The sequence below is a fragment of the Tyto alba genome, unplaced genomic scaffold (assembly GCF_018691265.1).
Source record: "Tyto alba isolate M040663 unplaced genomic scaffold, T.alba_DEE_v4.0 Super-Scaffold_40, whole genome shotgun sequence".
Taxonomy (NCBI): domain Eukaryota; kingdom Metazoa; phylum Chordata; class Aves; order Strigiformes; family Tytonidae; genus Tyto; species Tyto alba.
In genome coordinates, this window is record NW_024881316.1 from 40,520,356 (window position 1) to 40,543,583 (window position 23,228).

General features: G+C 52.0%; 1 protein-coding gene across 1 annotated transcript; it reads left to right on the plus strand.

The window, feature by feature from the left end:
• The first annotated feature begins 10,717 nt into the window (after positions 1-10,717).
• On the plus strand, positions 10,718-14,731 carry GDF7 (growth differentiation factor 7). Its single transcript, XM_042803630.1, has 2 exons — positions 10,718-11,048; positions 13,760-14,731. Exons 1-2 carry the CDS (start codon positions 10,718-10,720, stop codon positions 14,680-14,682), a joined length of 1,254 nt encoding a protein of 417 aa, XP_042659564.1. The 3' UTR covers positions 14,683-14,731.
• The last annotated feature ends 8,497 nt before the right edge of the window (positions 14,732-23,228 follow it).

Genomic DNA, 23,228 nt, shown 5'->3' on the forward strand with positions numbered 1-23,228 from the left:
AATTCCACCTCTTTTAAGTTTGGGGATTCTAGGTACATCATGGATAAATTTCATGGTAGCCAGTGAGGAAGAAAAGATGAGATTTCCTGGTTTTCCCCAGTTTGAAAAAAAAACAAGCCTTAAAATATGGAAAATTGTCTATATAAAAATCACATCTACAATAGATATGATACAGTAGACTTTTTTTTCCCCCCCCCAAAGAACTTACAGGTTTTACGTAGTTGATTCTTTACATGGGTGCAATGAAAAGTGTATTTCCCCACATCAAGGAAAAATGAACAAACAGTAATGGCACGAGTTTGCAGGTAGACTCCCAAATATGTTGCCAAGTTTTTCAAGTACTTCTTCACCACACACCTGACCTAAACTGTTGCTCAAGGACTTTACCTTGGTTTCCGTCACTTCCACCAAATAAACTCTGGAGGTGTTTTTGTCCATGCTGCTTTATTTGGTTGGGGATGAACAAAAGCCCAAGGTCTGTTTGGCTTTGGTGCTGATTCTTGATTGCTCACTACCTGTGTGAAATATAGAGATGATTCCCTTTATGAAGATTCTGCCTGCAAGAATAAGAAAAGGGTTTTTTGAGGGGGTTCTGAGGTTCACGGAGACCCAAGCTCCTCTGATGAACTACCCATTGCAGCACAGTTCGATCCAGTCAGGTTAGAGCTGGCCAGATTTTGTTCCTGGATTTTTTTTCAAAATTAGGAAACTTTTCAGGGACATTGTTGGAACAATTCCTTTATTTTATGAGTGATTCTGGACCTGACTGAAATTCTCCTAAATGGAAAAATTTCACTTTCTGAACTAGCAAGGAAAAGAGAAGGGGGTGGGAAGTGAGAGGGTGTTAGTATGTTGTTCTCCAGCATCTCTTCCTAAAAAAAGAACGTGTGTGCTATTGCTCTGTCTGTTGCTCCATGTATCTGCCAGTCTAACTGTCTGCTCCCCACCTAATCACATTGCAACCTGATGGCCAGTTTTAACCAAATACAACAGAAGAGGAGATGACTGGACAGCTTTCAGCTCCCCCCAACTCTTGTAAAGACGTGGCAGCTCGATAGGTGAGAGGCCAGCATTTACATCCCTCTAAGGGAAAGACTGAAGCATAAACTCCACAGATACCTGTTTGACTTGGCTTGCCAGTAGGCCAGTCACTTGTTGTGCACCTCCAGCGTGGGAGGGAAGTAGAAGGCAAGTACACCACAGATAGTTTCTAACCTGAATTACATTAGTTCTGCAGCTCTCTTTTCAAGTCAAGGTAACTCAGTCTTGTGCTATGTCTGCATCTCCAGGCAGATGTCTCGGATCTCTGATACATCCCAATTTACATTGTCTATGTGTAGGCAATGGCATGAGGCCTAAATGATTGAAATTCATGACCTTAGAAGTAGCTGTCACCATGTTGGAGCCCTTGTGTGCATTAAATATATATGCACTTATTACAGTAACTGAAAATCAAGTTGGTACGGTCTCTGGAGCTCAAAGAGTGATGCAGCTGATGCGTGTGTAGCAAGTCTCACATTTACGTTGTAGATGAAATTAATTCACCCTAAATGCTTCCTTATCACACTCCTCCAAAACAGTAACTGCTAAAATGATACTATATGGGTGTTAGAGATTTTCTAGAAACAGAAGATTATCCTTCAGAAAGACAGAGGAAAATGCAGCTCTAAAGATAGTTGTAGCCATTTATGGTACAGCGGCGCTTTGGATATTTTTCTTATGAGTCAAATTTTCAAGTTTCTGTAATTCAAGGAGAAGCAACCGCCATGTGGTGAGAGAAACAGTCAGACTGAGGAGAATAGAAATGAAGTCTCCTAGCTGGATTTACAACCAGCTGCATCCATTCCTCCTTCGTATGACTGGAGCCTCTGCTGAAATCAGTCACTCAGGTGTTCAAAGCTACAATTACAAAACCAGAATGATAAATGCTACCCAAGCATTACACAGTCAAGTGAATTGGTCTGGGCTGTGCTGATCTGGGGAGCAGAAAAGGAGACGTAGGAATCCTAGAAAGCTGATTGCATGGAAGGTGCACTTCTTTCCCAAAACTCCATCAGGAATGCCCGTACTGATGGTATGCAAGGTTGGAAATTCACCTATAGTATTTCCTTAATCCTTTGCCCAAGCAGCCTGCAAGCGCAGGCAGGAACCCATTACTACAGAGAGGGAGAAACTAAGATGGGAGGGAGTGTGGCTGTCCCAGCGTCCTGGTCAGTGCTGGCTTAGGTCCATCTCCACAGGAGTGCTCTTCATTGCTCTCGCTGCCAAGTTCTCAGCTCCCCACCAAATACCAAAGGTCTGAACCCTTCTTTCCTCAAAAGAAAATCCACTGTTAATTGAATAGCTAAGGTTCACCCCAACCTTGCTGGAATAAGTTTTTGAAGGAATGAAGGCAAGACTATGGACACTCTTAACAAGGAGCTAGATTTCCAACACACAAGCCCATCATCTACCCTGCCCTGGTTTCCAGGGTCCCCAGGGCTCCATTTACACAAGTAAATTAAATAATTCCAGTGAGCAGTGGCAATACTGTGACATTGTTAAAAGGATCCCTGTCATGTTTTCATGTAGGGCTGTTGTTAACACAGACCAGGGACCATTCTCAACCAACAGCTTGCACATGTCCATCAGCCTTGGAGGCTAAGGGAGTTTAGCCATATGGACATGGGCTGATCTACAGCAATTAACCTTGGTGACAAATAGTGGTCCTACAAACATTTAATTTACCTGTATAGATGTAGCCTAAGTGGCTAGCTCTACTTGCACAGTTATGTCCACCTGGAGAGCTCATGGGACAAGTTTTTACATTCAGAACCTGTCTTATACATACCGTATCCACAAGCCATCACTGTACTGAGGAAAAACTACTGAGAAGGTTCGAAGCTGGGTTCACTTGCAGTTTCCACATCGCTAAATCATCAAGGCCCAGGAAGAGCTTTAACTGTCCTTGTGCCTTTGGCTCTTATTAAAACTGTCAGCCCAGACTTAATCAGTGCTGCAGAGTGAGGCCCTGCAGAAAGGATAGAGGCAGAATTTAACACCTCCTTGTTCCAAGTGCAAAGTGTTTGTTAGCAAACTAGCAGCTGCCTGCCAGACAATCATTTAATTTCATACAAGAATCAATCACATCAAATAATTTTCAGCATCACTTTCCTTCTGGACACAGAGTAGGGAGCCCAAAATGGTTTATTTTCACTTACTAATCTGGTGGGATCGAGGTATGAGCCACAGAAATAGCCAGAGCTCCCCCAAAGAATGATGTGTTCTTCAAGAATTTCTTCAATATCAGAAAGTCCCATCAATATCAGAAAGTCCCATCTTAAATGTTTTTATTTTTTTTTTTCCTACTAGATTCTGATGATTTTCTTGTAAGGAAATCTGCTTTGTGCAGTTTATAAAATAGGCACCTGGGATCACTCTGCAGGCTTCAGGGCACCCAAGACGTCCACGTGGTGCTGGTAGATGGGGTAGAAGGTGTTAGGACAACCCCACTCTTTCCTGAGGCAGCAGCTGGAGGTCCGGATGTCTCAGGTGGCACCAGATGCTCATGTTTAAGCATCTGAGATGGTCTCAGGTGTCTGAACCTGCACATGAGTATTTGGGTGGGTAGGAACAGTCAAGAGGGCAAGGCAAAGCAAGCATGTTGTCTGCACCAAATGTAAAAGGCTGAAACTTATGTTAACCTAAATAGGAATATCAGCATAGCCCACAACAACTTGCAGTCTCTGCAAAGAGCTGTAGATGATCAGTTGTGAACATGTGCCACTGGAACGTGTTGGGCAAGCAAGGTTGTTGCTAATAGGGCATTTGACATCCTACCCGGTAATGTGTATCTGTGGCATTGTCCACACAGCTGTGTGGCCAGAGGCCTGCCTCTAACTCTGGTGGAAGCACTAAATGTGCAGGGACTGCAGGATTTAATACCTCAGGTATATCTCCTCTTAATACATATATCTAGGCAAAAATATGCAGGCAAAAAGCTTGTTCTAAATGAAGCAAAGGACCCTTAAGTGAGATGTGATTTGCTGTTTTTATTAACTTGAGGGCTCCAGCAGAGTTGGAGCAGTGCAAACTAAGATGGAGCTTCACCTGATACAGCTATAGTAAATGCTCTGTAACAGCTGATCCTGCAACTCTTACACACTCCGAAGCCCCTCTGAGAGCATGGCACAAAGAAAAATGGATGTGCCCACCTAATGTATTCCTATCCGCAGCCAATTTTCCATCTCCCACTCTTATGTACAGTACACACTTGTACTGGGCTGCTTTACATATGTTTTACAGCCTAAGGGGAGAAAAACCAGAGTGTCTTCCAGACTGCTAGTGCCTCCCACATTTCATCTGTGCATGGTGAAAAACCTTGCACGGAGGCTTGCTGCTGCAAATCCCTTCACCAGGAGATGGTGCTCCTGCCCTGGGAGTGAGCCCTCCCTGCAAGACCGGGCACCCCCCACCTCGGTTTTCTGCTGATTCTCGGCCCGCCCTGCAGCCACCCTGCCCCGCTGCTGAGGTGGGTCGGGAAGGCCCGGTGGGACAGTTTCTCCTCCTTTAGTATTTGTGTGCTACTCAACAGCTGAAAGAGAAAGAGGCGCGGGGAATTAATTGTCTACCAAAAAAAAAAAAAAAAAAAAAAAAAAGGCAAGATGGAAAAGGAAGGCAGAAATTGTGGGGTTATAATGCAGAACTGACAGGAGGCCAGGAGATACAGTGGTGGTAAAAAGTAGTTTATGAGCTGCTTGCTTTGCCCCACGGTCTGTGCTGGTCTCTGTGAGGCCTTTCAGGTGGAAGGAATCTCTCCTAACTGCCAGGTGCCCGTCCCAAATCACCCACATCCCCTCCGTCGTGGAAGGACATGCTGCCCTGGCAAGTAGATCAGTGAGACATTGCCTTTGAGAGAGGTGATCTGGACCATTCAAAGTTGCAAGCAAACAGGACTTTTGACCACATCCCTTTCCCTACCCAGGCACCCACCTTCCCCCACACGTTCTCCTCCTTTCAGCACAGCACAGCAGCAGGCACGGAGGACTGAAGGGAGGAAGACTGAGCTGGAGCAGAGCGGGTGGCAGGTCTGCATGCCTCAGCTGACCCCTGTGGCTCACTGGTCTCCCCAGAGTAACTGTCAAGGAAGCAAAAGTTGATACCTTCAACTCGGTACCTTGCACTGTTAGCTGCACGTAGATAGGATGGACCCATCTGTCCATTCCTGCTCAAGGTGATGTTCCCAAAAGGGAGGGAAACCAGTGCTTGGGGACAGGACTTTCTTTGTCAGACTCCTGTCACTGTGGAGAACTACTGAGCTGACCTTAAGGACTTCAGAGTTTAGCTCCATTTGGCTGGTCTACAGCAGAAAATAAAAGCATGGGATTAAGAGCATTGAAGTGAATGAGGGAGCAAAAGCAGCTGTCCGACAAATAAATACCAAAGGATGAGAAGATAACCTAAAGGGGAAAAAATAACCCCCATCCTCCTCCCATGTTCATGGTGGTGAACACCTGCATCCAGAAAGTTAGCAGTGAGACAGAACTGGGATTACTGGTCAGACTTTGCATCGGGATAGGGAGAAAAGGACTTGGTTGGTACCGTGAAATTCTCTGTCTCAAGTGGCAGAGAAGTGGGAATGACACAACAGCCATAAGCAGCACTGTCTGGGGAGGGACAGGGAGAGGGCACAAAAGAATTCTCCTGGGAATAGCTGGGAACTGGGAAGATTGGGATGAAGTACTGTGTGCAGTGTTCCCTTTCTGACATTCCTTTGTGTGCCCCCTGGCAGACCCCCTCCCAGACAGGTCTCCCCTTTGCGACCAGCTGATACCACCAGGTCTGAGCAGCCTTTGCAAAGGGGCTGGGAGCTGGAGGACAAGAATTTTGGGAGAAACACAATAATCTGGGACACAGATGAGAGAAGAACGGACTGAGTGGAGGTCAAAGGGTGAAATATGTAAAAATAAGGGAGCACAGAGCAGAGCTTGAGGAAAGCTGTAGGAGAGTGCTTCCCATGGTGACATCTCACATGGACAGCCTTTCTGGAGGTACGGCTCTGCCTCCAGTAACTATTAATCAGAGGAAGGGGATTAGTTAGACTGAAAAAGAAGCCAAAATGAAGCAAGGTGAATCGCACCCCTTCCGACCAGTTGCTAGCCTAGACTACCACTGTAAGGGCACTTGGGGTGAGTCATCGCTCCAACTCTGCACCTGTGGTTTGGTGCATTGACAAATTACCTGTTGACTCTGCACTTTTAAAAAAGCAAATGTTTTGTTGTGGTTTTTTTTTTTTTTTTTTTTTTTTTTTTTTTAATTGAGCACTCAACTGTGTTTTGACTTGCTATCTTCAGGTGGCTTCTGCCAGACCCTGTCAACCAGATGCTGTATAGGACAATTTTCCCTGAGGGGAATGGCAAGTCTAATCCAAGAAGCTTTTATGTTTCCAGAAGTATTGAACTCTCAGCAAAGCATTTCTGTAAGTCTCCTGTCTCCTAGCTAGAGTATAGTGTTCAAATAGAAAGTGATGTGAGACAAGCCTAGCTTTAGATATCCAGATTGTGGTGACGTAAGTTCTCTGGGCCTGAAGGAAAGCAGTCCTCCGGGGTCTTTGAATCCATCTGATGTTTCATGCATGGACTTTGTACCTTGATTTGTCTTATCTTCCCTGGCTATCCCCATGCAGACAAGCAGGAAGAATTCAGCTTGGCTTCAGTTTAAGTAAGTTTTGGAAGGAGTTGCTGGAAGATCTGGAAAGAAAATGATGCTGTTGCTTGGTTACTTGCTGAGCTGGCCTTGCCCTCACTTGTAGCCATCTCGCTAGAAGACATTTGTTAAGTGAAGCCACAAGAGGCTTCTTGTGTGGTCACTATTTGAAAACATATTCTTCCAAATCACCACTAGCATCAATACTTTGACCGCTCTGAACTTGCTCAAGACTTGCAAATTTGGTTGAGCCCCACTGGCATAGCTAATGGAAACAGCCACAAACACCTCCGGTTTTGACACATGGAGGGGATTTGTCACTGCAGTTTATTTTTATTCTGTCAAAAAGTGCTGATGACAGGAAAGGTGAAGATCTGTGGAGGTAGAGAGCTGTGGGAATGTGGCTGTGACACCAGGTGCGTGGTTATTGCTTGAAGATTTCCTTTCTGCCTCAGTCTCCTCCTTTGAGAAGTGGTCTTCCACAGCTGGTGGGGTTGCGGTTAAATCAAATACCCCCTTCTTTCCTTTGCTGAGGAGAATCTGTATGGCAGCTCCTCTGGCAGGCAGTAGTCTCAGGCTGGGACCTTGCCCACAGTTGCAAAAGAAGATGAAGCCATGGGAGACACCCTGCCCAGGACTCAACCCCATGCATGGAAACAAATCAGTACTCCACACGCAAAGGTCCCCAGCCACCACAGACAATGCAGGAGGGCAAGCAGGGCAGTGCTGGGGACCAAGAGAGGGAGCGGAGGGGGGCGAGACTGCAACGCAGGGAACAAGCCCAAGTGTCAGCCAGGCAGGGATGAATCCTTCCTGATCCTGAAAAAATCATCATCCCAAAAATGTTCCTAGTAAAAAAACAGATTTAGCGAGCTGACTGCCCGCTTCTTTCCAAAAACATGCCCAGGAGGGGCCGACTGGTGAAGGAAGGGAGAGACCATGGTGTGAGCTGTTAGGGTGAGGGAGTCAGGATCCCTCTTGGGCATACAGCCATTGGCTTCATGTTATTCAGGACAGGCTCTTAGGGAAAAATTAGAGTCAAATGTGGCCCATTATCTTTATTTTAGGTTCTGGCGGACTTTTGGTTCATTTTATACTTAGTGAACAGAGTGGCGGGACAGTCTCAGAACTGTGTTTTTCAGTCTGTGCTGGAGATAGCCAGAGGATTTGTAAGTGTAAGAGTAAAGAGAGATGGAGCAAGCGAACAGGGCCAGAGTCAGCGTCACCATGTTGGTTGAGGGCCACCATGGGCAGGAGCACATTGCTGTACCTACAGCAATGGGGAGTGCTCTCAAGAGGAACAAGTCTTGCTTGCTTGTGAAGCTGAACGGACATAAAATCTCCCTTGGTTATATGGGTGTTTTTTCTGTATAAACTTGCTAATTGAGTTGTAAAATAAAACTGCAGCCTTTCCTCTCCAATTTCTGCTGCTGCAGCAGCGTGCTAATTTGGTTTTGGAAGGGGGCTGGTAGAAGGTGGCTCTTTGCCAGCGTGAAATTATGCGCGCAAGATTTGCACAGGGAGAGAAGGGAGCCCATCCTCAGAGCGGGGAAGGGCCGGGGACAGGATCTGCCATGCCGCTGCACAGGGCTGGGGCGGCTTGGGAAGGTCCTGCAGCTGGGCTGGGCTGGGCTGGTGGAAATTCAAGAAAGCCCAGAAGGGTTTCGATGAAGCGGCAATGGAGAACAGATGGGAAACTCAGCGGTCATGCACCTTGGTAGACGCTGTGTGGTTCAGAGGATGGGCTGCGGGGTTTCACGTCTCCCCTCCGGCACAGCCGGGCAGGATTTGCTTGTTGGGTCTGTGTACCCGCACACGCGTGTGCACGCGTGTGTGTGCCAGCTGGTGTGGGTGCATGCAGACGTGTGTGTATGTGTCACTTGGGGTTGTGTGGGCACACTGTGTGCCCGTGTTTGGGTCTCCGTACAGATGGTGAGGAGAGGGATCTGGCTCTCATCACCCAGCAGCACGCGGCTCCGCCACGGGGGTGGCTGAGCGTGGGGACAGGGATGCTGTGGTGCGAACCACCGCAGAGGAACCTGTTGCTCAGCCCTGCCGGCCTGCACCAAGAAGGGATTTGGGCCTGCTGTCCATGCTGGGGGGCTGAGAAGAGGACTGGTTGGGGGGGTGAAAAAGGTGGGGGGAGAGAAAAGCCAGAGAGCACATCCTGGCTGGCTGTTGCATCAATGTTAATTTAATTTTAAAAAGATACACAGAACAAATGCAGTGACAGTTCCAGTTACTGGGAATTTGGTGAAGGTACACGCACCCCAGCGTGCAGGAGGATGTACAGACTTGGGTGGCCCCGGGCCCGGCCCGCGCTCACCATTTTTGTACCTTTCACTGTTTCCCATGAAACTGGCTGCGTGAAAGGATTCCAGGCAGGAGGCTCCAGAATCCATTGCAAGAAGCCCAGAGGCTTATGGAGGGACTTGTCTGCCCATTTTCTAAAGATGGGCAGTCCTTCCCGCCACATCACCCTTCCATCCTTCTGCTGACCCCTTTGGTCCCCTCCCTGGGCAACGCTGGGAAGGGAGTTGCTGCCGTACCCCACAGCGGGGACGTCAGGAGCACAGGCCGTGGGTCTGGGGCTGCTGGTGGAGGTGGGATTAAGAGGTGCGGGACGGGACAGCGTTTTTCAGCCTTCCCCTCGTCAGGAAGGGCTGCCCTGAGCCCGCTCCGGGGCTGGGAGGGCACCCACCCAGGGTCCCAGCCCCCAGCCCTGGTGCCGGGAGCTGCCTCCGTGGGTTCGCGGTGTGTGAGCAGCCCGAGCGAACCCGCTGACGGGCATTAGAAACCCGCTCGCGATGCTGGGACAAAGCACCTGTAAAACTACAGCGGGAAGAAATGCCAGAGGCTGCAGCGACAAATGCTCGTGAGAAGCGATTGTTGCGGGGGGGGGGGGGGGGGGGGGAGGGAGGGAGGAAAAAAAAAAAAAGCCGTGTTTGTTTTGGCGAAACACCTACATTCCTTCAAATAAATCATCGCAGCACTTGTTTTTGTATTTGCGGAGAAATCGCAACAGACATAACCAGGGACTTAAGAGACTTGAAATAACATCCTAGTAAATACCCCACTTTGTTATTTTAATCGAGACCCAAGGAAACATCTGAATTTTACCAAGGAAACCCTCCGTGCAAGGGAAAACATTAGCCCGCAGCCCGGCGGGGGCTTTGTTTTGCTCCGGTGTCGGTCTCCCGAGGCGGAATTGCCGGGGCGGATGGAGGCGCGGAGCGGCGCGGAGCAGCGCGGAGCCCGGGCCCCCGGGGCCGCCCCGCAGCCGGTGGCTCCGCGCTCCCCCGCGGGCACGGCGGGGGCCTCCAGCACCGGGACCGGGGCGGGGGTTCCCCCCCCCCCCCCCCGTCCTCAGTGGCGGTGCGACGTCCCCCTCCAATATGGGGGCAGGGGCTCCCGTCCAAAAGGTGGGGCGGCGGATCCTCCGTCCAAAAGGGAGCCGGGGCTGCCCCGCCTTCAGTACGGGACCGGGGTCCCCCGCCCCAATACCGGGTGGCGGGGGGAAGGTTCCCCGTCCGGTGTGGAGGGGAGGGGGGGGAGCTCTCCGAAGTATGGGCCCGCTGCAGATAGAGGCGGCGGTGTCCCCCGCCTCCAATCGCGGACTGAGGGGCTCCTTCCAAACTAAGGATCGCCCCTCCCCGCCCGCGCCCCCCCCCCCCCCCCCCAAAAAAAAAACAAAACAAAACAAAAAAAAAAAAGGCCGGGGTGACCGTCGCACCACGGGGGCAGGGCGGCGCCGGTGTCCCCTCCAAATGAGGGGTGCGGGTGCCCCCCCCTGCAAGGCGGGGCGGGGGGGGGTTGGGGGGGTGTCTCACCTGCGGGCGGGGGCGGGGCGGGGGCGGGGCGCGCGGCCGGCAGGGGGCGCCTCCGCGGCGGCGGGCGGCGGGCGGCGGGCGGCGGCGGCGGCGGCGGCGGCGGCGGCGGCGGCGACGGCGGCGGCGGCGGGCGAAGACGATGTTCAAAAGCGGGCGGGGAGCGGCGGCGGCAGCAGCACCGCGCCGAGCGCTGGGCCGCCGCCATGCGCCTCCGCGCCGCCGCCGCCGCCCTCTGCCTCTGCCTGCTGGGCGCCTGCCGCCTCCGCCGCGGGCTGGAGGCCGCCGCCGTGCGCGGCCCGCCGCCCGCCGCTCCCCAGCGACCCTCGGCAGCCGCGCCTTCCTCCGCCTCCTCCTCCTCCTCCTCCGCCGCCGCCTCCCCCTTCTCCTCCCCGCCGCGGAGGGACGGGGCTCTCCGCAACGGCACCGTGGTGCCTCACCACTACATGGTGGCCCTCTACCAGCGCCTGGCCGCCCGCCGCCCCCCCGCCCGCCGCGCCGACACGGTGACGGGCTTCGCGGAGCGGGCGCGCAGCGGTGAGTGGCGGGACGCGCGGCCCTCCGCGCCGCGCCCCGCGGTGTGGGGCGAGGGGAGGCAGGGACGGGCTGTCCCCGCCGGGATTCCCACCCCACTCCACCCCACACAACCCCCCCCCCACCCGCCCCGCCGTCGGGCGGGAGGGACGCGGGTGGGTTTGGGCTGGAGGATGGGGCTTGGTGATGCCGGTGGGATTGGTGCGTGGGCTCGGGGATGGATCCGGGGTTGCGCGTGGGTTTGGGGGATGGAGCCCGCGGCTTGTGCGGGGATCTGGCTTCTTCATGGGTTTGGGGCTGGAGCCGGGGTTGTGGGTTACTTCGGGCGTGGGTTGCGCGCGGAGATGGAGCTTGCACGTTGCTCCGAGCGCGGAGTTGTGCCCGGGACGGGGTTCCGCGTGGTTGTGCGTGGGGATGGGGCTTGTGCGCTGGTTGGGGAACGGGGGTCGTGCCTTGGTTGGGGCGCGGGGCGGTTGCACGGGATGGGGCAGCGCACGGGGATGCGGATGGAGCTTCACGGGGTCCGGGCTGTGCGTCCATCAGTTGTTTAACGGGAATGGAGCTGTGCATGCGTTTGGGCATGGGAATGGGGCTGAGGACGGGGAGTGGGGGGCGACGGAGCTGTGCGTGGGCGCGAGGTTGGGGTCGCGAAGGGGTCGTGCCTGGAGCTGGGGAAAAAGGTTGCCGGGGGAGGTTGTATGGGGCTGTGCATGAGCGTGGGGTCGGGGCTGGCGATGGGGGGGTTGCACATGCAGTCGGGTCAAGGACGACGCTCGGAGTTGGGGTCGCGGTTGGGGACGGGGTGCGGAGCCGGGACAGGGGTGCGGGCACCTCCCGCCACCCGGCGCGCTGCCCGGCAGCGGGGACCGGGGTGCGCGGCGCAGTTTGGGGGCAGCTTCTCCGGGCAGCATCCCCGGGACCGGGAGGGAGAAGCCCCGCCAGAGCCTTTGCAACCCGAAAAAACTCCCTGGGGCACCACGACGGGCCGGGACGGGGAGGGAGCGCGGCCGCGCTCCCTCCCCGTCCCGGCCCGTCGTGGTGCCCCGTGGGTGGCGGCTCAGCCCCGGGTTGCCGGAGCCGGCAGAGCTCGGCGTCGCGGCCCCTTTCTCTCTCTTCCCCTTCTTTTGCCCCCTTCATACCCGCGGATCTAATGATAATAATCGAATAGATACATATCCGCGATTAACGTTTTTTGTTTTTTTTTTTTTTTTAAATATACATAGATATGTATATATATAAATTGCGCCCTGCCGGCGAAGTTCGCTTGGCTGGGGGAAAAAATAAAATCCGATCGAATAAAATGAAAAGACAAACTGAAAAGCAGCCCCAGCCTCCCCCTGTGCCTGTCGCCGGCTGCCCCGTGGTGGGAGAGCGGCGGCTGGTGGTGCAGAGCCCCCCGCAGCCCCCCAAACCCAGCGGGGACCGTATCTTGCCGGCAGCCTTTGCAGGGAGGCTTTTGCTGAAAGCTGGTGGGAAAACGATGGGGGAGCGAGGCGGGATGGGGGGAGGATGCTCCGGTGGGAGGGTGGGCAGTGCCCGGCTTGGGAGAGTGGGGGGAAAACTGCACACAGGTCCTGGGAAGTTTCAGTGCAAAACAAAACCAGATGAACTCTTCAAAAGGATCTCCTTATCTGCTCCTCCCCAGAATTTTAGATCTGGTTTTAAATTATTATTATCATTAGCATTATTATTAATATTATTATTACTATTATTATAATAATATTATTAATATTTTGTTATTTATTATTATTAACAACTGACGGGGAGAATAATCTTTCCTCCCCTGAGGGTGGTGCAGGCTGCAGCCCGGCGTGCTGCCCACGGGTGGGGTTTACAGTGTGGGGGGCAGCAGGCAGGGCTCTGCTGGCAGTGAGTTGGACAGTTTGGGCATGGTAGCAATGTTTGCAGTATGCCCAGATCAGGTTTCTTGTTAGAGAGGGGGAAAATAAAAAACAACCCTCCCAGAACTCATTCATCTCTTCTCCCCAAATCTACCTCCCTCCTTTTTTTTTTTTTTTTTTTTTTTTTTTTTAATTCACATCAGGTATATTTAATCAGTGCCAGAAACTGCACAAATCTGTGTTTGGGCTTCAGATCCACCAAAAGTAGTGACAAGTTCAAGCTGGGCTCACTTTCAGTTTCTGGGAGTGTGTCTGTCAGACACCCCGTGGCACAGTGTCTGCGTCCCTGACGCCTGTGCCTGCCTGTGAGGGAAAATGAGGTTTTCCACAGCATTTTACTTGGTGGGGCTGGGGCTGGGGAGGGGGTGTGACACTTTAGGGTGGAAGAAATCAGTGACAACCTGCCGACGGGATGGGACTGTGCCACACAGGTTCAGATGGGGCTTCTGTGCCGAAACAGCACAGTGATGCAGCTGGGGGCACTGAAACACCCGGGAGGAGACAGAGAAGCCATCTCGGGACGTGGGGAAGAGTGCTGATGAGAAGCCACTTGTTTGATTTGATTCCTCCCTCCCTCCATGCCCACTGATTTTCAGTGCCTCCAGCCAGGGTGACGCTTCTGGACTCAGAGCACACAGGCTGTGTCCCCACTGGGATGCTCAGTGAGCCTTGCTGCAAGGCGATGATCTACCCCCTTGGCTCTGTGTCCCTTGTACCTCCGTAATGAGCTTGGCTTCAGCTTGCTGGGTTTTTATGTCTTTTTTTCCTTTTTTTTTTTTTTTTTTTTTTATTTTTTTGTTTTATCTCTTCCAGATGCCTCCCCATCTGCCCCCGAGCAGCAATACCTCTTCGACATCTCCAGCCTGCCTGAGGCGGAGGAGGTGACAGGCGCGGAGCTCCGGGTCCTGCGCACCCTCCCCGAAAACCGGAGCTTGGCCCTGTCCCCCGAAGGCACCTTCCACCACCTCCTCCTCTCCACCTGCCCAAGCCGGGATGGCGAGGAGCCCCGGCTGCTGGATTCCAGGGCTGCAGACATTTTGGACGCAGGCTCCTCCAGATGGGAGGTGTTTGATGTCTGGGAAGCCCTGCGGGGTCGGAGGGAGAGATCTCCCTCTGGCAAGCTGCTGTGCTTCCTGCTGAGGATCATCTCGGATCAGTCGGGGAGGCTCCTGCCCCCCCGGCAGCTGGGGTTCAGCAAGCCCCAGCCGCAGCCCCACGAGCGAGCCCTGCTCGTGGCTTTCTCCCGCACCCAGAGGAAGGAGAACCTCTTCAAGGAGATCCGGGATAAGATCAAGGCCCTGGGCAGCCTGCCCTTCCTGGATCCCCCTGATCCCGGCCAGGAGGCCTACCCCAAACGGAGGAAGAGACGGACCACCATCGCCGCCCGGTCTGGGGGCAGAGGCCACGGGAAGAAGGCGAAGACCCGCTGCAGCAGGAAGCCCCTGCACGTGAACTTCAAGGAGCTGGGCTGGGACGACTGGATAATCGCCCCCCTGGATTATGAGGCGTATCACTGCGAGGGGGTCTGCGACTTCCCCCTGCGTTCCCACCTGGAGCCCACCAACCACGCCATCATCCAGACCCTGATGAACTCCATGGACCCGGAGTCCACGCCCCCCAGCTGCTGCGTGCCCTCCAAGCTCAGCCCCATCAGCATTCTCTACATAGACTCCGGGAACAACGTGGTTTACAAACAGTACGAGGACATGGTCGTGGAGACGTGCGGCTGCAGGTAGCAATTTCTGCAGCTCTCCTCCTCCCCTCCCCGCCTCGCCCTGCCCCACCCAGCAACCCTGCCCCATTTTATATATATAAATATAAATATATATATATATATATATATACACATACACATTTTGGTGTGTGCCTTTCCAAAATCCAAGCTCAGAGCAGGTGTCCTCTGCCTTCCTGGGGCCGCCCTGGTCATGAGCCTGGAAGGGATGGGGGGATGTCCCCCACCTAAGACAGTGAAGCTGTAGATTGCCCCCCCCCCCCCCCCCCCCCCGGGCCCTCTCAAAGAAAGAAGTGAACCCCTGCCCACCCACGCCGGGTTTCCCAGGACTCAGCCAGGGGTGTTGCTCTGTGGCAGGAAGCCAGGATTCCCACTTGGAGCTGCTGCCATCTCTCTGCCTTGCCTGCTCCTCCCTGGGGAGGGAGGGGCACCCAGCCTGGCAGAGCCTCCAGGGATGCCCGCTCAGTCCACTTGGTTTGCCCAAGCTGAGTTGACACCTTCTTTCCCAAAGGTTTTGGAAAATGTCTGGCCAAAATTGTCTCGGGGTGGGGTGACGGGGGGGGCAATGGAGCAGTGGCTGTGACAGAGGGGTCAGGCCAGCATCACCCTCTGCTGCGGCAGTGGGGCGGAGAGGAGGGGGGAAACACTCTTTTCCTTGAGTTAAAGGAGTTTTTGTGGCTGCCTTCAAATCACTGCCCTGGGTTTGCTGACAGAAAAATGAGGGATCCCCAGGGGAATGCAGGGGTTGGAGAACCCATGGCTGTGAGAGGGTGAAATCAATTGGTCCAGGCCAGTTTGCAGTGCAGAGAGATTTGTGAGTCTGCTGTTGGGGACAGGAAAGATGGTCCCCGAAACTGGAGGCTAAAGCGGGAGTTGGGTCTCGACAGAGATGGGAGCGGCCCTGGAAGGTGTTAGCTGGGAATGCCGTGGCTCTGCATGGTCCAAAGCGCTGGCCCTGTTGCCGATGTCCTGCAGGAGCTACTGGCTGGCAGGTCCCCTCCCTTTCCTGCACAAAACCCCATTTCCAAGGCACACCGGGCACCCAGCGCCGGGCCCACGAGTCACACAGCCATCCTCGGTGTGGCTGGAGAGAAGCAAAGGTCCCGAGTTCCCAGGGAAGAGCCATTTTGCTTGGGTTCTTTTTCCAAATAATCTCTATAAAAGTGCTAAGCTCCACCCTACCTTCCTTTGGCATCGATGTCCCAGTGAGCTCCATCCCTCCTCGGAGCTCCTGCCTCTCCCTGCTCCATTAAGGGAGCCTGGATCTACTGGGAATGGACATTTCCCATGCAAATGGCTGAATGCCACCCTCAGAGACTGCTACGTAAAGCGGAGTGCTTTGACCCATGCTGAAAGGGCTACAGGATTTTAGTAACTCAGGAGCTGAGTATAAATTTTGCCTTTAAATCAGAGAAGCCTTACATCCCTGCCAAGGCATATTTTGGATGCTGGGAAGAGTTTTTGCTGCACATCGGTGGTTTTTGGTACCAAACTCCGGCTTTATGGCTGGGTTGGCTTAGACCAGAGATGTATTTGCACAGATTTTGCTTTTGATGGTTTGTTTTTTACTGGTGGTCAAGGTGTTGGCATGTAAACATCAGTGCACATTAGCAATGGTGGTTTGCTTTCAGGGGAGATAAATCTCTGCTGGAAAATGTGGTGTTTTTTCTATATAAAGCTAGTTGTCCTCCATCACAGGGGTGTTCTGCTCGGGAGGGCTGAGCTGAGCCAAGGCAGAGAGGGGGTCACCTCAAAGAGCTCTGCCGAGATCCAAATGATTTCTAAGGCCAGGAAATCCTCGGTGAGGGTCCAACTGCACCTTGCCCCCAAGAAAATAGTACATCTGTAGGGAGTAAACTGCATATCAATAATGATGATATATCCACTGGACTAAACCCCCACAGTCTCCTACCATCTTCGTTCCACTGAGGTCTGCTCTGCATTTTTGAGCGTGGTACCCGTAAGTCTTGTGTAACCCTTTTGTCACCCACGGAGCATCTCTGGCTCTACATCCACGTATCCAAGAGGAAAATCCACCTCCCTACCTCAGCGTGATTGTAAATATATATTAAGCATGATGTACCTGCACCGAGGGGGAGGTTCAGAGATGGAGATTAGTGGGGGAGAGGAATAATCAGGTCCTACGCCAATGGGTTTTCTCACTGTCAGAGTTTGGGGTGGCTGAGGTGCAACTCGTGGGTGAGGAGGGGTTGGTGGGAGGGCTCATGGCTTTCCTCTGACTTTTGGCTTCAGTGCAGGCGGTTAGGGGAAGGATATTGGCATGAGCAGCACTGGAGCTGCTTGCTCTGGAAACACTGCATCATTTTATAAAGTTACCAAGCTTTTGAAGTGCCTAATTTTTCAATCGCTGTTGGTTGCTTGATAGTTTTTCTCACTGCTGAGACAATTTTTTTAATGTTTTCATTTCTTTTACCCCCTCCCCTTCCTACAAATATTTGTGGTGGAAGTTCGTGGGCAGTTCATATCCAGGCAAGATATATATAGCTCCTGGCAGCCTCTGCTGGCTGGTGGCTCTTGTGAACCTCAGCCGAACGGGTGACCTGAGACCTGCTCCTCTGGGACCGTGTCCAAGGGGGGATGATGCCAGCGACCCCCAGTTCTTGTGGCTTTTGTTCAGCTGCAGCTGCAGGGAATAGACAGACAGACAGATGTCACCCATCTCCGGTCTGGGGGTGGCTGATGGAGAGCAGGGTGATGGGTTGGGCCTCACGATGCTTTGCCCTGACCTCAGTGCTGGGGTGCTGTGCGCTGCTGGGGCTCTGTCCTGAACCCCACGACGGCTTTGCTGGCCCTGGCGAGAAAAGCTGTGGCTCAGGTGCTGTGATAATGAGGACGGGGAGGATTTGGGGAGGGCACAGAAGCTGCTGCTGGCAGCGATGCTGTCCGTGGTTTTGCCCACATGGGAACCAGTCCTGGCTGCAGGTACCTCTCCCTAAGCAGGCGTGTTTGGCAGGAGAGCAAACCCCCTGGGGTGGGCCCAGTGATGGTGTGGCCCTCTGCCTTCACACCCATGGTGACACCGCCATGCCAGCCCCTCTTTTAAGAGAGCGTCTGTTCCTTTCCTGGGCAAACAACCTCTGGAGAACAACGGGAGGGTGGAAGGTGGCATCAGCCCCCCTTTCTGCTTGCCTAAGGGGACAGGAGAGGGCAGGGGATGTGTATGAGCAGGGAAAGGCTGGAGGGGAGTGGGGCTGAGGGTCTCGGTGGGTAACTGTGCTGCTCCTCCCCGGGCAAGCGTATCAGCCGCAGCACTTGGCGCTCACATTGCTCATTGTTCCCAGAGGAGTATTTCCAGAGCAAAAGCTGCCAGTCCTCCCTTTATGAATCCCCGTGTGCCGGCTGCAAGGGCTGCCTCTCCGTCCCCAGGCAGATTCGGAGGTTGCACCCAAACTGTGGGGTTAGGCTTGGGCAACAGCCATTGGAGCCATTGCAAATGGAAGTGCTGAGCCCCTCATGGGGTGCGAAAGCCTTTCTCGGGCAGGGGGGTTCCCGTGGCCGGGATGCTGCAGCCCCACCATGTTGGGCAGCAACGCAGGGACGTGTCTGCAAAGGGCACGGAGGAGTAAATCCTGCCTTCGGAGGCAGGTAAGCAGGGCATCGGCTGCAGGACGGCGGTAGCCCAGCCCCCAGCCCTGGGGCTGGTCCTCCGCAGAGCATCACCCTCTAATGCCATAGAAATGGTCCAGGAAAAATGTATTTCTGATCGGTCGCCTCTTGCCTGAGCTGATTTTTGGGACCATGTAAACATTATAAATAGGAGACTAGAGGTTGAACATGGACAAATATGAATTCAGTAGACTCAGAGTGATTTTAATGGCTAATTATATGTTCTCAATCTGCAGTATTTATACAACATTTCCAGTTAAAAAACCCCACAGTCTCCATGCAGAGTATATTCTCCTGGAAGATTTGTTTGACCTTCAGCACCATTTTTATCTGCAGGATATAATTACAGTGAATCTAGAATTATTAAGCATTTTGAAAAGGACTATGTATCTACGCTTAACTGGCTCCCTCCCCTCTTACATGAGAATGTAATTGTGCAGGAGCAGGGAAACTTGCAGAGCAATCCCGTTTGACGTGGAAGCACTGGGACTGCGAGTCAGGGAAGCACACTCGGTCAGGACAGGGTTGGTGTGTGTGCTTTGCCTTGGGGTTCCTCGGGCTCTGTAAAACTGAAGCTCATGCTTAAGCCACTGCCTGTGCTGTGTCCTCAAGGCCCCTTTGGCTGGTGGAGTCCCCATATCAAGGACAGTCAGAAGCAAAATGGCTTTATGCCCAGTTTAACTGCCTAATGACCAGGAGTGTTTCTGAGCTAGAAATAATTCCCAGGAAACACAGATTTTACCCTTTTTTTTTTTTTTTTTTTTTTTTCTTTTTTAAAGGAATAATTGTTTTTAAATTCTCTTAAAATAAGGGGATTGTCTAACAACATTCCCTCCCCTTTTTTTTTTTTTTTTTTTTTTTAACCTCATACTTCAAATTCAGTGGTAGAAGGGAAATGCGTATCCTCTCGCAGGGATAAGGATATTCATATGGAAAAGGGATCGCAGCTTCACTCTGGCATAGCTGCATTGATCCCAGAGGCCTTACTTCTGGTCAGCACTGGCAGCTGGTGCCATGTCCTCTTTGGCTCCCTGCCGATGCTTGGTGTACCTGTGAGGAAAAGACTGGAAAGGCACCGCTTCTGATTAAAAGTAAACCCCAAGCCTTGAGCCTTCTGCTCATGTCTGAGTGCCAGCGGCTTCTGTGTATATTTGCACCATATGGATTTTAACTCGCGTCTTGATTACACAGCTCTCACTACTGGAGAAAATTGGGTAGGCCTGCAGTGATTTATTGGTCACAGTCCCGCTGCAAAATGAGCAGCTCTTTTTACTGCTGGAATTTTGAAGCCCTTACCCCACAAACCCAAACGTGCGTGTTTAGGGAGTCGCCTGTGCTGCCCCCCCATAACAGCAGACACCTGCACCGCTGTTTACAGCGTTGCCTCTTGCAGGGAAGAGATGAGAGAGGCTGGGGCATCATTGGGGGTGCCCTGAGGGTGTGGGTCCCATGGGGTGCAGCGGAGCACCTCAGGGCGCTGATGAGATACCTTTGGCTTTGCTCTCCAGACTGAACAGGAGTTTTGCTGTGAGCTTCAGCTTGACATGCTTGTCAGTGATAGCAGCCTCTACAGTTGTTCATGTCAAAAGCCACATCACATATGTTGATGTGACAGATATGTCATAAATACTAATCCACAGACCCACTCGTACTCTTGTTGGAGTGAGCCTGGTGGGAAATGTCATGGTTTCTTGCCGAGAGTGTAGCAAGTCCTGAAATACAAGTGCCTTCTCGTTTGTCTGCGTTGGGGCAGCACGACCACGTGTCAGGGAGAAAAAAAACCTATGTGGGGCAACGGCAATGAGAGTCTGAGTATTGTCCAGGGGTTGTCACCCAAAATGGGGCTGTGCCACTGTATTTGAAAGATGGTCAGACTAAGGGTCTATCACATGGACTGTGGTTGGGCAGTTCCACCAAATTGCTTGCTGTGTCCCCTGTCCTGGGTGTTGCAGTGTGATTTTTTTCACTGCTTACATCACCTTCTGGGGAGGTGAGTGGGCAGGAACACTCATGTGGGCAAAGCTGAGCTTTGCTTTTTGAAAGTGGGGTTGTTCTTTTAACGTGCCATGACCTCCAGATGGAGAGACCGTGCGTGTTCCGCTGGTGTCAGATCAGCTTCCTTGGCATTGGGGTCCCTTTATGGCTGCGTAGGGTCTGGACAGGGCTGCTGGCTGGCAGGAGCAGAGCGTGGTGGTGTGTTCACCACTGGGACTGTGTCCCTCATGAAAACATGTTGGGGAGAGAAGTTGGGTAGTAACTGTCCAATGGATAGGGTGTTGCTGATGATCAGGAGCCTGTGACCCTGTGTGGTGGGCGGAAGAGTTTGATGCCTTTCCTGTCTTTGAATTAAAGGCTGGTAAAAGAGTGAGATGATGTTCCACCAGGCTGGCGTATGTGACACTTTGAATTTTGTCATCAGCTGGGTTGTGTCTTCCATGGTAAAACCATTTACAGTCAGGCTTTTAAGGCTCTTTATTCCTAGTACAGTGTGTTATGAGGTCCATAGAGGTGTGAAGATGTTTCTGAAAATCAGTTATGCCCTATCAAGCATTCCAAGCCTTTGAAAAATGACCAAAATTTGAACCTCCTGCTGGTGTAACCCACTGACCAAGGACCTCACCTTACATCTCAAAGGGTGTTTTGCAGCCTTGCACTTCAAGACATGTAGACCATGTGGCTGCTTTTTCCTTTTATTGGCACCAGTATCCAAGCAGCCCCCTGAATTTACTGTGTTGGAGAGGAGCCCGATTTACGTGGTGGTGGGAAGGAGCACACCGGCAGGCTGGCTGATGCACCGTGTTTAACTTTTGGCTGAGTGGGCTAGGGTAAGAAGCGCTGGGCATCAGAGTGTTTTCATGGAGATTGGTATTGAAAAATCTTGAACCAAAGCTTGATCCATTCCCAGAAACGGCTGAAAACAAAACCCAGCCATTTTTCAGTGGTTTTTCAGCAGGTTTTGCTCTTCATTTTTCTGTCATCACCACATATTAGTTCATTTGTACATTCTGCGAGATCATTTTTCTGCTTCGATACTTGTGCTCATACTTTGGGTTTTCAGGACGGGGAGTGTGGAGACTTGCTGGGGTGTTTCGTGGGCAGGGGGAGAGCGAGGGAGGAAAGGCTGAGTCTCAGGAGCAGGAGGTTGGGGTGGGTCACACATTCAAGTGCTTTTCTAATGGAAGGTGAGTGTTTGGGTCTCCCTTCCCCTCCACTTTGCCATGGTGTTAACCTATGTTGGTGCCACCCAGGTCTCCACTATGAGAAGGAGACCCAGGGGCTGGGTGAAGCCTGGCCTCCCCGGGAGCTGTGGCGTTGACTTCGGTCCCACTTTTTGGGGAGATGGTAGCATTCCCCATGGTGTTTCATTAATTTCCTCCATCCTGCCTTGGCAACGAGAAAAGAGGGGAGCAGGAGGTTTAAAAACAAGAGGCAAACTGTAGGGGTCCCTTGCTGCCAAGCTGGTCATCCCAGGGAGCTGTGTGCCAGGAACTGCCGAGGGCCAAGGGGTGCGCAGGAGCTCAGCTGTCAGCAGCAGAGCACGAAATAACATCCACAGGCCAGGGAAAGGGATGGTCACACATGGAGGGGCTGGGCTTTAGTCCTTGAAGAGGTGACAAAGTTAGGTAGTTGTGTAGGCGGTGATCAGCTGGGGATGGAGGGGGCATTTTGTAGGGGCAGCTCATGCCCTCCTTGGCCAGGGAGGGGGATGGTCACTCTGGTTACATTCATCCCACGTGCTATGAGTAATTAACCTTTTAAATAGCACTGAAAAAAGAAGGGTCTGAGTTTCTGAGGTGCTGAACGTTCAGTGCTCCCACACACTTCAGTCGAAGCCACATTTGTGCAGTGCCTTTGCAAGTCAAGCTCTTACAACCTGAGGAGCAGCTAGGGGCTTTGCCCACCCGCAATCACTAGCTCCATCTTGTGCTGCAGCTCTTCACTGGAAAAGCTGGTGGAGATGCTGCTCACAAGACCTGAGTGTGTGTCTGTGTGGGAAAGGCCTGCTCTGCTCTTGGTGCTCCCCGTTTTAGATGCCGGCAGGAGCAACGTCAGCCCTGCTTGTTGATGCCATTTGCTAACTCACTACGTATCCCATCACCACGTGCGCTTTTTCTGAAATCAAGTCAACACTATCTGGAGCTCCTTTGACAAAATGAGCCTCTCTGCTGGTCAGTCATGGTTTTATTTATATGTTCTTTTCTTTGATTAGAAAGGAAAATATCAAAAAATGAAAAAGGACTCACGTTTCCAATAGCCGTATCTCTAGTAGTTATAATTTTTGAAGCAATACTTGTATCCCTGTGTGTGCCTCTAAACTATCCATGTATTTGTTCAGCTTTTTCAGGTCTGAGTGTGTGAAGTATCTCTAAAGAAAATAGCTCTGTAAGTGATGGTGTAAATGCATTGTTTGTATGTATTCTAAAGTTTAAATAGATTGTACATATGGGATTGTAAATGAACTGTAAACAGCAATCTATATTTTCTTGAATATATTATATAGCAGTATATATTTGTTAAATAAGTATTCTTGTATACTCTTCAATAACCTTTTTAATATTTTGTACAGATAAGTTTATTAAATATTTTATTGATAAATAAATCTCTGCAAGATTTTTTTCTTTTGAAGATTTGTGCTTGTGTCCTGAAACCAGATGGCTCATTTCAGAGCAGCCTTCATAAGTCACCTTTACTTCCCAGGCTACCTGAGATGTTGAAACCAAAAATGAAAAAGCCATTAATTTTAAACTGCCTTCCTTGGCGACCTCGTGTATTTTCCAAGAAAAAAAAACAGTCGCAGGACAGTAAGTGTTTGTGATGGATTTATCATCAAAAGGTTCATCCCTTTTATTCCCTGTGTTTCTGAACACGGTTCATCTGCCTTGACCCACCTCCAGCCAGCCAAACAGGATTCTCCCCATTGAC

Coding starts and splice junctions, on each gene's coding strand:
- GDF7 (XM_042803630.1), top strand. CDS start 10,718: ATGCGCCTCCGCGCCGCCGCCGCCGCCCTCTGCCTCTGCCTGCTGGGC. Junction 11,049..13,759: donor CGCGGAGCGGGCGCGCAGCG/GTGAGTGGCGGG, acceptor TATCTCTTCCAG/ATGCCTCCCCATCTGCCCCC.